The 12,568-nt window shown below is 40.5% G+C and overlaps 1 protein-coding gene across 1 annotated transcript in view; it reads left to right on the top strand.

Annotated features, from left to right (window-relative positions):
* Nucleotides 1-12,059, top strand: part of HMGXB3 (HMG-box containing 3) — a 52,796-nt gene extending 40,737 nt beyond the window's left edge. The window contains exons 15-20 of the mRNA XM_042451887.1: nt 1,994-2,178; nt 2,459-2,678; nt 3,737-3,870; nt 5,849-5,965; nt 8,801-9,010; nt 10,012-12,059. Of these exons, the coding sequence (XP_042307821.1) occupies nt 1,994-2,178; nt 2,459-2,678; nt 3,737-3,870; nt 5,849-5,965; nt 8,801-9,010; nt 10,012-10,479 (1,334 nt within the window). The 3' untranslated portion in view covers nt 10,480-12,059. The remainder of the gene's footprint in view (nt 1-1,993; nt 2,179-2,458; nt 2,679-3,736; nt 3,871-5,848; nt 5,966-8,800; nt 9,011-10,011) is intronic.
* Nucleotides 12,060-12,568: the final 509 nt, after the last annotated feature.

Here is a 12,568-nt window from a genome sequence, read left to right as displayed (position 1 = left end):
TATGCATATTTTCATTTCCTCATGTATATTTATATTTTAACAGTTTATAAGGAAATAGTTTGCCACCGCCTCCTCCCTCAGGCAGGGACACCAGGTACCCTCCTTGTCTTCCTCTTCCTCTCTAGGGCAGATAAACTTTAGTGAATGGAGGAGGAGGAGCCAGGGCTTCCAAGTCTCCCTTGTGCAATTCTCATGCCCCCCCCCCGGGTCCTGCCCCACTGTTTGCAAACCATACCCCAAGCCATGCCCTAATGCAACTCTATCTCCCCCCACCCCTTTTCATTTTTTGTTGTGGGGGGCAAGATTTGTTCAGAGGGGGTTTGCCATTGCCTTCCTCTGGGGCTCAGATCTGTCCAAAGTCATTCAGTTGGTTTCCATGGCCAAGAAGGAATTTGAACCCTGGGTTCCCAGAGTCCTAGTCTCACACTCATCATAATTCAGAATTTAAAAAGTACAGGAATTAATATACCAAATTAATTAGCACACACTACAATTAAACAGTCTACAGTCCTCCCTCCATTTTTGTGGACTCTGAGTCCACAGTCTCGGTCCTTTGGGGACCGGCAAGCAGGGAGGGTTAAAATGGTGCGTGGGAGCACACAGCCATTCAAACCAATTGGGCTTGAATATGTGCGAATTACCATTTTTGCAGGTGTGTGTGTGTTCCAGAATGCTTTAAAAAGGTGCTGGGCATATTAATGGAAAATGAGGCTTTCAGTGGCTCGTAGGAAATTATGAATATATATATTCTTTCCAGAATTAGAGCCTGCGAAAATGAAGGCATGACTGTACTAACAAACAATTCACCCTAAGTTTCAGAGCTAATTCTTGCTTTAGCCACAATCCCTGAAGAAGCTCTCAGAAGTTATGGTTTCTGTGCAGCCTTTGTAGTGGGAGTCAGTCAAAGTCCTGTCCTCCTGGACCAGATGAAAATAAACTAGGAGCAAAGAGGTATCTCCCTTGTTTTTAACAGGCACCAGGAGTTTCTCTTTGTTAAACGTTGGCGTGTTTTAATTCTCCAACTCCAGGCAGACAGTTGTAATTCAATTTTTGAAATGTACATCTGCATGCTTCTGTCTCTCATGTGTATACATGCGTGTGCTTCAGGTGAAGACAAGCCAAGGTTACATAGCAGTAGGATATATACAGTTGAGAATCTGTAGTATTTGGACCAAATTCCAGGGCTTCCTCCTCTTCAGGAACTCTCTTGTGAGATGTCTACCACCTAGTGGCTGACTCAATATGCTACTCCAGGCCACAGACAGCTTTCAATTATTTAAAGTTAATCCATTAAAAAAACAAACACCTTAGTACTAAAATGCACACCCTCAGGGTTCCTTTAGTAAGTTTGCCAAATTCCAAGTGTCTAGTTTTCACAGTTGTGGAACTATTTCAGACAGACAGATATTATACATCAGTGTGGTAGTGCAAGGAAAATAAAACTATTTTAACAGTTATCTGAATATTTGGTTGAACAACAACTTCTTCTTCTTATATTTATTTATGTCTCACTTTCTTCCAAAGTTGGAACTCAAACCAAGTGGATAATGTGGATCCTCCAATTTGCACCTAGATTTGCAAGCATACATTTTATTTTAGTTCAGCCATACGAGTGAGTTAGTACATAGGATGACTTGTTGATATAAGGCGAACAGCTAGAAGATTAGGATTGAAAGTCTTTGCTTAATGGCTGCAAACTGTAACTTGGGAGGTGGGAGGCTCAAAGAAACCTAAGATTAGACTCTACAGATTTTAACTGAGACACAGAGACATATGGTTCTAATTCTGGAAAACATATTTCAGAATTATGTGTTGAAGCAAAGACATTTTATTTATCCTGAATTTTCTATCATCTAGTCTCAATCTTTAACTAATGTGATCAGTGCATTTCAGATGGCTTTGGCTCTGTGAGGCATTTGATTGTGATGGATTCTGTGCTGGTATAGCCTACAATGGTTAAACTGTAAGCACCTTTCTCTTTTTCTTTTTGTAGAGAGAAACCTGAGCCTAGAGGAGTTGAGTCAGCTTGAGGAGCTGCTGTGTAATGGCTATTGGGCCTTCGAGTGCCTCACTGTCCGAGACTACAATGATATGATATGTGGAGTCTGTGGCATTGCACCAAAAGTTGAGATAGCTCAGAGAAATGTGGAAAATGTTCTATCACTGAAAAACATTGAGGTAGACTATCATATGCCATCCAGCTGCATTTTGCCGACAGGGCTATTGTATACTGGGGTTCATTCCCATAATAAACGGGCCACCACTGGGGGACAATGAAGGTTGTCCCTAATGGTGGCGCACACTTGAGCATCCGTGGATTTTGGAATTTTAGATAAGGAATGATACCCTTTTCCTAAAAGCAATGAGAAGAATCATTTTCAGCCTGTAGGATTGAACAGAATGTGTAATTGTTTGAAAAGTGCTTGACACTTCCCTTTCCATCTTTTTCCAATGGTAGTTTACCTGGCCAGAATTCTTGGCATCAAGTGAGGTTAATGTGGAAGATTTTTGGTCCACCATGGAGACAGAAGTGGTTGAGCAGGTGGCATTCCCTTCCAGCATCCCTATCACAAAGTTTGATGCCTCTATCATAGCTCCTTTCTTCCCACCACTGATGAGGGGCAGTGTGGTTGTCAACACGGAAAGAGAGAAAAACCTCGAAGCACATACAGTTCCAGGTAGTTTCTCTTTCTGGCAATTGTGATCTTGTTTGTCTAGTTGGTTAGTAGCTTAGCTAGGTTCAAAAGGGATACTAGGAATATTGAAAAGGCAGAAAATTTTGCATTGTGTTGTGGAATCTTGAGGGTTGAATAAGATGTTCCCAGCTATACATGAGCATTTATGAAAGCAGTAAGTTTAGATGTTCATTATGTTGTGTGTTGCCCACTCATGCATGCTCACCACTGCTCCCTCTGCAAGGGATATTCTAGGGCTGAGAAGAGTAAACTCTCCTTGGACAGTTTATGGATCAGGAATATTTAAAGGTTTAATATTAAAGGTTTATGAAGCACCAGTTTAGGGTTATCATTTCAGGAAACAGTTGGGGGATTATATGGCTCTCCAAGTGCTGCTACACTGCAGCTCCAGTAATCCTAGTCAGTGGCACAGAATTTTGGGATTTGTAGACCACCAGTGTCTTGAGAGCCACACAATTCCTGCTGTTGTTTTAGTTGATGTTCTTATGCTCTCTGAACCTCATACTGTCAACTTCTGCTGGAGATGGGTAAAATTTATTATTGTATTTATTTAGTTTTTTCACTTACATCCCACCTTTCTCCCTAAATGAGATCCAAGGTGGCTTAATTTAATAGCTGCAGGTTATTGGGTTTTTGTTTCTCTGTTAGCTTTCATTTATTCAAGTATTCTGCCTTTCCAGCATGTGATCCAAGTTGGCTTACAAAAAGACTAAAAGAAGGGGAAAAGAAAATTTGTGTATTTGATATTATGTACTTTCTGTCTGTGTGTCTATTATTTGCATAATATAAATATATATTTTTAAAAAGACTAAAAGAAGAAAAGCTAAAACCTTGATTAATAAAAAAATGAAAACATACTTAATCAAGTTGTTTTAAAACACCATTGAATGTCAAAAGAGTAACATCATTTAAAATTAAGAGTAAGCAACAAAAATCAACCACATCCCCCTCCCCCCAGGACCATTCCTCTCAGTTGTGGAAATGATTTCAATATTTCCGTGCTATATGCAGCTACTAACAACTGACTCTTTCTCTTTAAGGTAATGCTAGTGTTCTAGTGAGGCTGATTCAGGATGAAATCTGTAAAATGGAACAGATTGGTTCTTACAGTGAGGAAGAACTACAGAATTTCTTGACCCAGTGTAGCATTCCTTGGGAGGCAGGAGAGTCCAAGGTAATGAGCATTTCTGTAAGCACATTGCAAGTCCTGGCTTATGATGTAAGTAGCGCTTGCTTGACCTCTTGCTGTTCATTTACTGTATGCTTTCACTTCACTCTCCATCAGTTCATTCTATTTAGGAGAGAATCATAGAATCATAGAGTTGGAAGAGATCACACGGGCCATCCAGTCCAACCTCCTGCCATGCAGGAAATCCAATCAAAGCATCCCCAATAGATGGCCATCTAGCCTCTGCTTAAAGACCTCCAAGGAAGGAGACTCCACTACACTCCGAGGGAGTGTGTTGCACTGTCGAACAGTGGAAACTGGTGAGGAAACAGAACCTCTAAAGGGTCTACAAACCGACCAAGAAAATCCTGCAAATGCTGCACTCAGTGAAGGACAGGAAAGACCCTCTCACGGCCACAGGAGTTTACCGCACACTGTGTAGCTGCTTAAAAGTCTACATAGGGACCAGAAATGCGATGTTCAAATCAAGGAACATGAGAGACACTGCAGACTTGGGTCAGCCAGAAAAATCAGCAGTAACAGAACATGTTATAAACCATCCTGGGCATAAAATGCTTTTTGTAAACACTGAAATTTGGAACCATGCTAATAATTATCAGGTCAGAATGCACAAGGAAGCTATTGAAATCCATAAAGAACTGGACAACTTCAACAGGAAAGAAGAAACCCTTAAAGTAAACAAAGTTTGGCTGCCAGTCCTGAAAAACACCAAAATCAAGACCCAGTAAATGCAGATGAAAACTACCCAGGGTGAGGGGGGTTTCCCAGCAGACAATGGATTATTAATTAAATAGACACACTGAGGCCTTGCCATTCAACAACAATACGCAGATTAACATGTAAATCACTTCTTCTCATCCAGCAGTATATATACCCCACTTTCTTCCATGTCAGCATTCTCTGAAGATGCCAGCCACAGCTGCTGATGAAACATCAGGAATAAACACTTCTAGAACACAACCTCATAGCTCAAAAAATCCACAAAAAATTATAGAGTACATTGGGCCCTTGGTATGAGCTAGGGTTTTATTCCAGAGCCCCTTGTGGATACCAGAATGTAGATGCTCATATCCCATTAAATACAATGCCGTAGTAAAATGGTGTCCCTTATATAAAATGGCAAAATCAAGGTTCGTATATTTTAAAAACATTTTCAAGCCATGGATCTTGAATCCATGAATAAAAAATCCATGGATCTGGAGGGCTGACTGTACAACAAATTTGAAAGCTGAAGATTTGATCAAATACAGTCCGCCCTCCCCATTTTTGGGGGATCTGTTCTGCCCTACCCCCAGGTATGGGAAAAGCGAGTATGCTCAAGCCCCATAGAAAGTAATGGGGCACATGCTTGCAGGGGCATGCAGGGCGCACGGCATGGGTACATGCCCCATTATTTCTGCCAGGGCTTGCCTTCCACGTAAGCTCAAAGCCGCGGAAGGCAAGTCTTCCTATGGCAAGGGCTGAATTTAGTAGTTTCAGCTGCCTGTTGGAAACTCAAAAGGATCTGGCCAACCTGATTTCCCTTCTAGATGAGGTTCCACCTTGATCTTCAGAACAAAAAAGAGTATTTCAGTTTGTTCAAACAATTTCTAATCTTAATTCACTTTTTTAAAAAATATACTTGAGGTTTCTGAGGAGGAAAAACTATTGTTTTACCATAGTTTTTTTTTTAAACTTCCATAATATGTGAGACATGCATTCTGAAACAGCAAACAAATGCAGGATAAAAACTGAGTGAAAGTCTGTTTAAGAAAAATCCATTCAGCAATGAGAGTTTGTCCAGGTTGCCTACTTGTCAAAAATAAAATTGGAAGTTTGGGTAGTAGGCCAATTACAACTGTGACACATTTTAAGTTATGAGTGTCCATCCTGTGATTTTCTAGGAAATGCAGTTCTTTACAAGTAAGTAAGGTATTTTAATTTTGTTGACATGCTGTGGTTTCATCTTTGGTATGTTTCCTAGGAGCAGCTCTGCCTTTCTCTTCTGGCTCTCTATGATTTTGTCCAGAATGGGACACAGATTAAGCAACCCCCAGCACATTTCACAGGAGGAAAAATCTACAAAGTGTGTCCACACCAGGTGAGGTCAATGAAAAATGACCCTAGAATGTTTCTTGAGAGCAGGAGTGGGCAACTGCAGTAGGTCTGGGGCCCTGTTTTCTGTCCTTGAGACCTGCATAGGCAGCAGGTCCTCTGAAAATGGTGGGAAGGACACTTTTGGCTTTAGAGCAGGGATGGGTGGGTGGATGGGCTGCAACCTGTTTAAAAGATGAATTTTCTGCAATCCAGGGAGTATGGAGGGGTTGAGGTCTGCAGAAGCAACCTTGGATACCTGCATCCTGCCCCAAGGCAGCACTTTACCCATCCCAATCTAGAGTAGATGACTGCCCTTCGGATGAAAATGATTCTATTGGTCCATATTAAATCATCACTGTCTTTATAGCATAGCATAGCATAGCATAGCATAGCATAGCACAGAATATAACCCCCTATTATGTCAAACCAAAGTCATAATCCAGTATGCTTTTTACCTACAGTAGCCAAACATATCTACCTTGGGAAGCTTCCAAGTTTGACAAGAGGGCAATAGTGTACTCCCACCTGTTGCTCCTCAGCAAATAGACTCTGTTGGACTTCTTTGGCAGCTGTTCATTTATATCCAGAGGGAAACATTTTCATTTTGATAGCACTGTGATGCTATTTCACACTAGGTCCTGGATAGCAGTAAATAGGAAGTCCAAGGTTGCTTCCATTCTGGCACATTTCCATACAAACTATTCTAGAACACAGACATTTAAGACTTTTTAGATTTTTTTCTCTTTAATATCTTCAGAATGAAAGGATATTCATTGCCCCAAAGAAATATTCCTTGAAGGGTTTATCTTTACCTCAGAGGGGCATGGTCATTACCTGGCTTGTATCATCAGATTGCTTTGGACGTGTAGCCTAGTTTTCATGTCCCTTAAGGCCTTGCCCATAAGTCTCTCTGCATCTTCCAGCTTCTTCAGACACCTAGGGTTCAAGGGACTATATCTGTTCTCTGAGAGTCAGAAACTGATTGCACTGAACACACAGTCATGACTTCTGTGTAGCAGACAGTCATTCTGTGCACTTCACTGGAAAGCCCGCACAACCCAACCAGCCATCTACCTGCAAAACATTTTGGTTTATTGGGCTTGTTCACTTGGAAAGGCAGGATTGTAAGGGCAGAAAAGGGGAATGTTGATTATCCTGCCCACATTCTTTCACTGATTTCTGGTAAACAGTTGAATCCTCTGGAAGTGGGCAATAAATTACCAGGTAGGGAGAGGAAAGAGGCAGTTCCTGGCCTTGTACAAATGCAAAGTTTTCACTCACTATACTCGTATGTTCCTAAAACTTACAGTCTAGGTTTTAAAAACTAAAAAGGGAGTTTTTAAATTGATCTAGGGTCTACACCTACACTTTAGCCTGTAACCTCACTAAAACCAGAATTGAGCTTACAGTGAATTTGATCTGAAAGCCAAGCCTAAGCTTTTCATCCTCTGACTGTTCTAGTATCAAAGTCTGTGGGCAGTGATGGTTCTCACCAGTGCAAAACTATAAATTTATAGTTTTTATCCCCCTTTGCAAATTGGGATTTCAGTGAGGTTTCTGGTTGAGGCTTTAGCAGTAGAACAGAGGTGGAAGGATAACACACACATAAACCAAGGATCTGCAGGACTATTGCCCTATGATATAGTTCCTAGGAATCAGTGCTTTTGCTGTGCCATTGAGTGCATGTCAGTTTTGATTCATACATTCAATCAGTGGTTTTTAACTTTTTTGTGGTTGTGGGCCCCTTTAATAATCTTGGTGAAAACTGTGCACACCCTTCTCCCTGCATACTCATAAAAATATATGCACATCATTTTGCATATAATTTATTGTATTGCTTTGGAAATGAATTTCCTTTACATACTAATCGGGAATGGGGGAAAATGCAATGAACACTTGAAAAGATTAAAGATTTACCTTAAAATGTTGTTCATGGGTACCTCTCCATAGATCCTGTACAAGGTTCATAGAGCTAGGTTAAGAGCTGCTAGTTTAAATGCATGGGTAGCATTTTCCTTTTCCTTTCATAGGGGCTTATCTCATCTATTTGCTTAAACCAGGTGGGCAACTGTTTTTAGTCTTCCATGCCTATAGTCCCTCTCCATTGGTTGTGCTAGGTAGAGCTGATGGGATTTGTAGGCAGAAACATTTGGAAGTCTGCAGTTGTCTCCCTTTGACTTTGATTACCTTGATGTTTTTTTCATCAATTGACGCTTCCCTTGGTTCTTGTCCTTCAGTCCTGTTCCCATTTAGTCAGGGAATGTGAAGTTTACATTAAATTGATATACATTACTATTACTACTTATATACATTACTATTTATTATTATTATTATTATTATTATTATTATTAACCTTTATTTATGAAGCGCTGTAAATTTACACAGCGCTGTACATGCAATCTTTTTAGTTAGACGGTTCCCTGCCCTCAGGCTTACAATCTAAAAAGACATGACACAGAAGGAGAAGTATATTACATGGAAAGTGGTATTTCCTGGCTTTTGAGGTAAATGAGTAAATGAGAATGATGGGTCTGAGAAGTTTACTTGATTCTTTGGCTGTAATAGCCCACAATCTTTTATTGATGATGACTGTAGAGAATATCTGGAAATTATTATTTGTTTTGTTACTGTTTTGTTGTTATCTTTATATCTCACCTATTCCCTTAAAATAGAGATGCAAAGTAGCATCTACTGTATGCCATTTTTGAAGAAACTGAAGTTGTCCAAATGGTGTTGGAGAAACTTAAGATGGAAGTTTTACTCTGAGTTTGTTCTGAGTTCTGGGTGCTTGTTCTTCCATTATGTTGCAATAAACCTGTTGCAACTTTTATCTTTGCAGGTTGTGTGTGGCTCAAAATACATTGTCCGAGCAGAAAGCTCCCGGGACCATGTGGACCTCCTAGCTTCCTCACGCCACTGGCCACCTGTCTACGTGGTAGACTCTGCCACTTCTGTGGCACTGTGTGCAGAAATCTGCTATCCTGACTTGACTGCTCAGATGTGGGGGAAGAACCAGGGTTGCTTCTCTGATCCAACAGAGCCTTTAAGGGTTAGTTGCCTTGCACTGCTGCATCGTTTTTAAAGCTAGTGAGAAAATCAGTGTTGGATTCTCTTCTTTTTCTTCTTCTTCTCCTCCTCCTCCTCCAGAAACAATTAAGAGAAGGATATAAGGGCAGAGGGCCCCTTCTCAATTGCCACAAGATTGTTTTTCTGTTTACCTGAAGCACAACTCATTTTCTAATCTCCGCTATATCTTTCATATATTTATTTTGCTTACTGTAGCTTTGACAACTTCCAGTTTTGAGCAGTTTACTTTAGAACTGCATGCTCTGTAGAACAACTTCTGCTACCATCACCAGCACCACCACTACTACCACTTCTATTTATTAATATACAGCTTTTCTCTCATCTTTCAGATGAGAGAAAACCCAAGCCAGTTTACAATAGATAAAAAAACAAACAAACAACAAAACCCACAGGCAAAAATTCCCAAAATACAAAGATTGAAGTAATCTAGCTATTACAAACAACAATTACAAGCATAATCTCTCTCTCTGTGTATAAACAGCACCAAAATAACAAATATAAAATGCAGCTCATAGTTAGGGATGATGAGCCTTGTACAATCATTCGTCAAAGGCTTGTCAAAATGGTGTTCACTGTTTGTTGAAAGATAGTAAGGAGTATTACTGGTAGTAAAGTAGCTTAGTAGTAACTTATATGTACATGAGTAAACACATATTGTTATTTTTAAGATAGTGAGGTATTTTTGCTTTTTGAACTAGTATTACTGAGTTACCTTTGCAGTCTTGTTCTGCTTCTTGTTAGAACCTATTCCCATTTGTTATGCTCCAAGTATTGCGGTAAGCAACATACTTATTGAGAAATGTAATTGTCTGGTCTGTGTTTTCAAAGGTAATTTGTTTTCATTTAGACAGGGAGTACATGATCCATATTGATGAGGTCTCAGAACTGTGCAAATTGATAAGAATGCAAAAGATCTTCTGATATGGAAGTCATTTTTTTTTTCTTCCATTTTTCCTTCCACAGTATGTGTCCTGCCCAGAACTTCTTGACAGGCACTACCATGTGGACATGACCAGCACTGAGCATGCTATTCAGCATCCAGTTACCAAATCAGCCTCTCGCCGCATTGTTCACACTGGAATAGAGGAGATCAGTCAGAGTGACCCAACAGGTCGCCACCGTTCCCTTTCCTTGTGCCGGGAACTAGAACACTACAGTGCTATCATTACAGCCATCAGTGACAGCAAGACAAGCAATGTCCGCCAGAGACCTATTACCTTTGACAGTGCAACCCACTATTATCTCTATAATCGCCTGATGGATTTCCTCTCCAGTCGTGAGATTGTGAATAGGCAGATTCATGAGATTGTTCAGAGCTGCCAGCCTGGGGAAGTTGTCATCCGGGATACACTGTACCGTCTTGGTGTTGCCCAAATCAAGACAGAAATGGATGAAGATGAAGAGAACCAAGGAGAAAATGGTGTGGCATAATATGCTGTGTTGTAGCTATCTTGTACCCAGAGATATGCACAAGCTAGGCTGCAGATGCTCCCGACAGTTTGCTGCTCTGATCCTGAGCAGCTTTGACAGCTTAAATTGACCACTCTACTGAAGTCTAGATTGAGTTTTTGATTTGCAGATAGCTTACTGTAAAAGGATGGGTTTCTCCTCCCAAGGAGCTGGGAGGTTCCCAGCCTAGCCAAGATGGTGTGTTCTGAGGGAGAAGAGAGTTTTTGGTTGCCTCAAATGGCTGGACAGAGAAAGCAAATGGATTAATAGAAGACCTTCTTTTGGAAGTGTGTGCATTTTGTGGTTTTGAGTTCCTAAGTAGAAAAAGGAGCATAAGAGAAAAGTAGAGTGTAAGACTTTTATGAATCTCCCAAAATTTTATCCAGAAGGGGAAGCCATAATAGACCAAAGAATATTTGGACCCCAGCTGCTACTCTTCTGTTCAGAAAAGAACTTTCAGGCTGACCTTCATGTCCCATCAGTATTGAAGGGGTGAGAGCATGTCTGTTCTTATGCCTCATTCTGCCTCAACCTGAAGAGACACTATACCTTTATTTAGTGGTTGAAAACCAGAGAAAGCTGTTCTTAATGGCTGTCTGTATTAAGGTAATGGTTGGACTAGAAAGCTATAAATGCCCAGGCTAGCATAATTGTTACAAAGATTCTTCAGGGATTTGTACACTTTGAATTAAACATCTAGACCAGTGATGGCGAACCTTTTAGAGACCGAGTGCACAAACTGCAACCCCAAACCCACTTATTTATCGCGAAGTGCCGCGTCCCTCCGACTTTCCAATAACAAACTCTATGCTGGGGTGACGGCACATGTGCCCATAGAGAGGGCTCTGAGCGCCACCTCTAGCACGTGTGCCATAGATTCGCCACCACTGATCTAGACTCTTGATCAGGAGAAGAATTTCAGGCACTTTACTTTATATCCTATCCATGGACGTAATAGATTATTGTCTATTCCTTTGTCTACAGACATAATTGTGCAGTAATTGGAGCCAGTGAACAGTCCAAGAGGAGAAGCTTTTCTGATTACTTACATCATAAAATTTGTTTGAGAGACTGTGTAATACTTCCCTGTCAGGGCCTGTGCAAACCACTACATGTTCCCCAAGTGCAGCGTTACATAACTGACTTGGGGGAGTTTCATTTTGTCATACTTCCTTAATATTTTTCCTGATGAAATCAGCATTATTCCTCCTGTGTAATATATTGACCCCTGAAACTGCTTGCATTGTCTCCTGATTTCCACTTGCTTTTGCCCATCCATAAATCTGAACAATTATTTCTGCTACATCTAAAAACAGGTGGTCATGGAATATAGGGAAGAGTTTCCTCTGTATTTTTATTCAGATTTGTGGTGTGGATTTGATAAACTTCCTTCTGTGAAGGATTCTGGTGTGTACTGTGCTGTCAAAAAAAGGAACCATACAAAACTTCTGAGCAAAGATTATGATTTGCTGTTAAAAGCTAATTTATGATTCACACTTTTTCATTCAGTGATAAACTTTAATAAATTTTCTCTTCCAGTGTTGGAGAGTGAAAATATTCAACCTTGGAGTTTTCCTTGTTTGCTAGTCTCAAGATTTTTTAAACCAGTGGAAAATACTTCTTTCTTTGATTGCTAAAAATTGTGGTTTCCAGGACATGTGCTGGGGTGTTCCTGTAGGTTGGTGCAATCCTAACATTAATTTAAATGTCTGTGAAAACAAGACTGTTTGGATACTTTATTAGGCAAAAAGAGTTCTCCCGCTTTCTACTGCTGTGCAGTCATTATAGATCTCATCTGAAGTTCTTGTTGGACATTTTAGTTTCAAATGCTATAGAGAAAGTATGGACCACGTAGGCCCCTGTGGACCTCTGCTTCCCCACAGTTGGGGGAAAAAGAATTGCTACTCCCAGAACCCTCCTTTAAAACAATACAAACTCCTCTCCAGCACCATGCCTTTTTTGTTACCAGCCTGTGTTTAAAAAGGACTCTCCAAAGGAAAGTCCACCACCCTCTGAGGGAGTGTGTTCCACTGTCAAACAGCCCTTACTATCAGGAAGATCCTCTTAATGT

The sequence above is a fragment of the Sceloporus undulatus genome, chromosome 2 (assembly GCF_019175285.1).
Source record: "Sceloporus undulatus isolate JIND9_A2432 ecotype Alabama chromosome 2, SceUnd_v1.1, whole genome shotgun sequence".
NCBI lineage: Eukaryota > Metazoa > Chordata > Lepidosauria > Squamata > Phrynosomatidae > Sceloporus > Sceloporus undulatus.
Note: the sequence above shows the minus strand (reverse complement) of the source record. Positions and strands in the feature narration are given on the sequence as shown.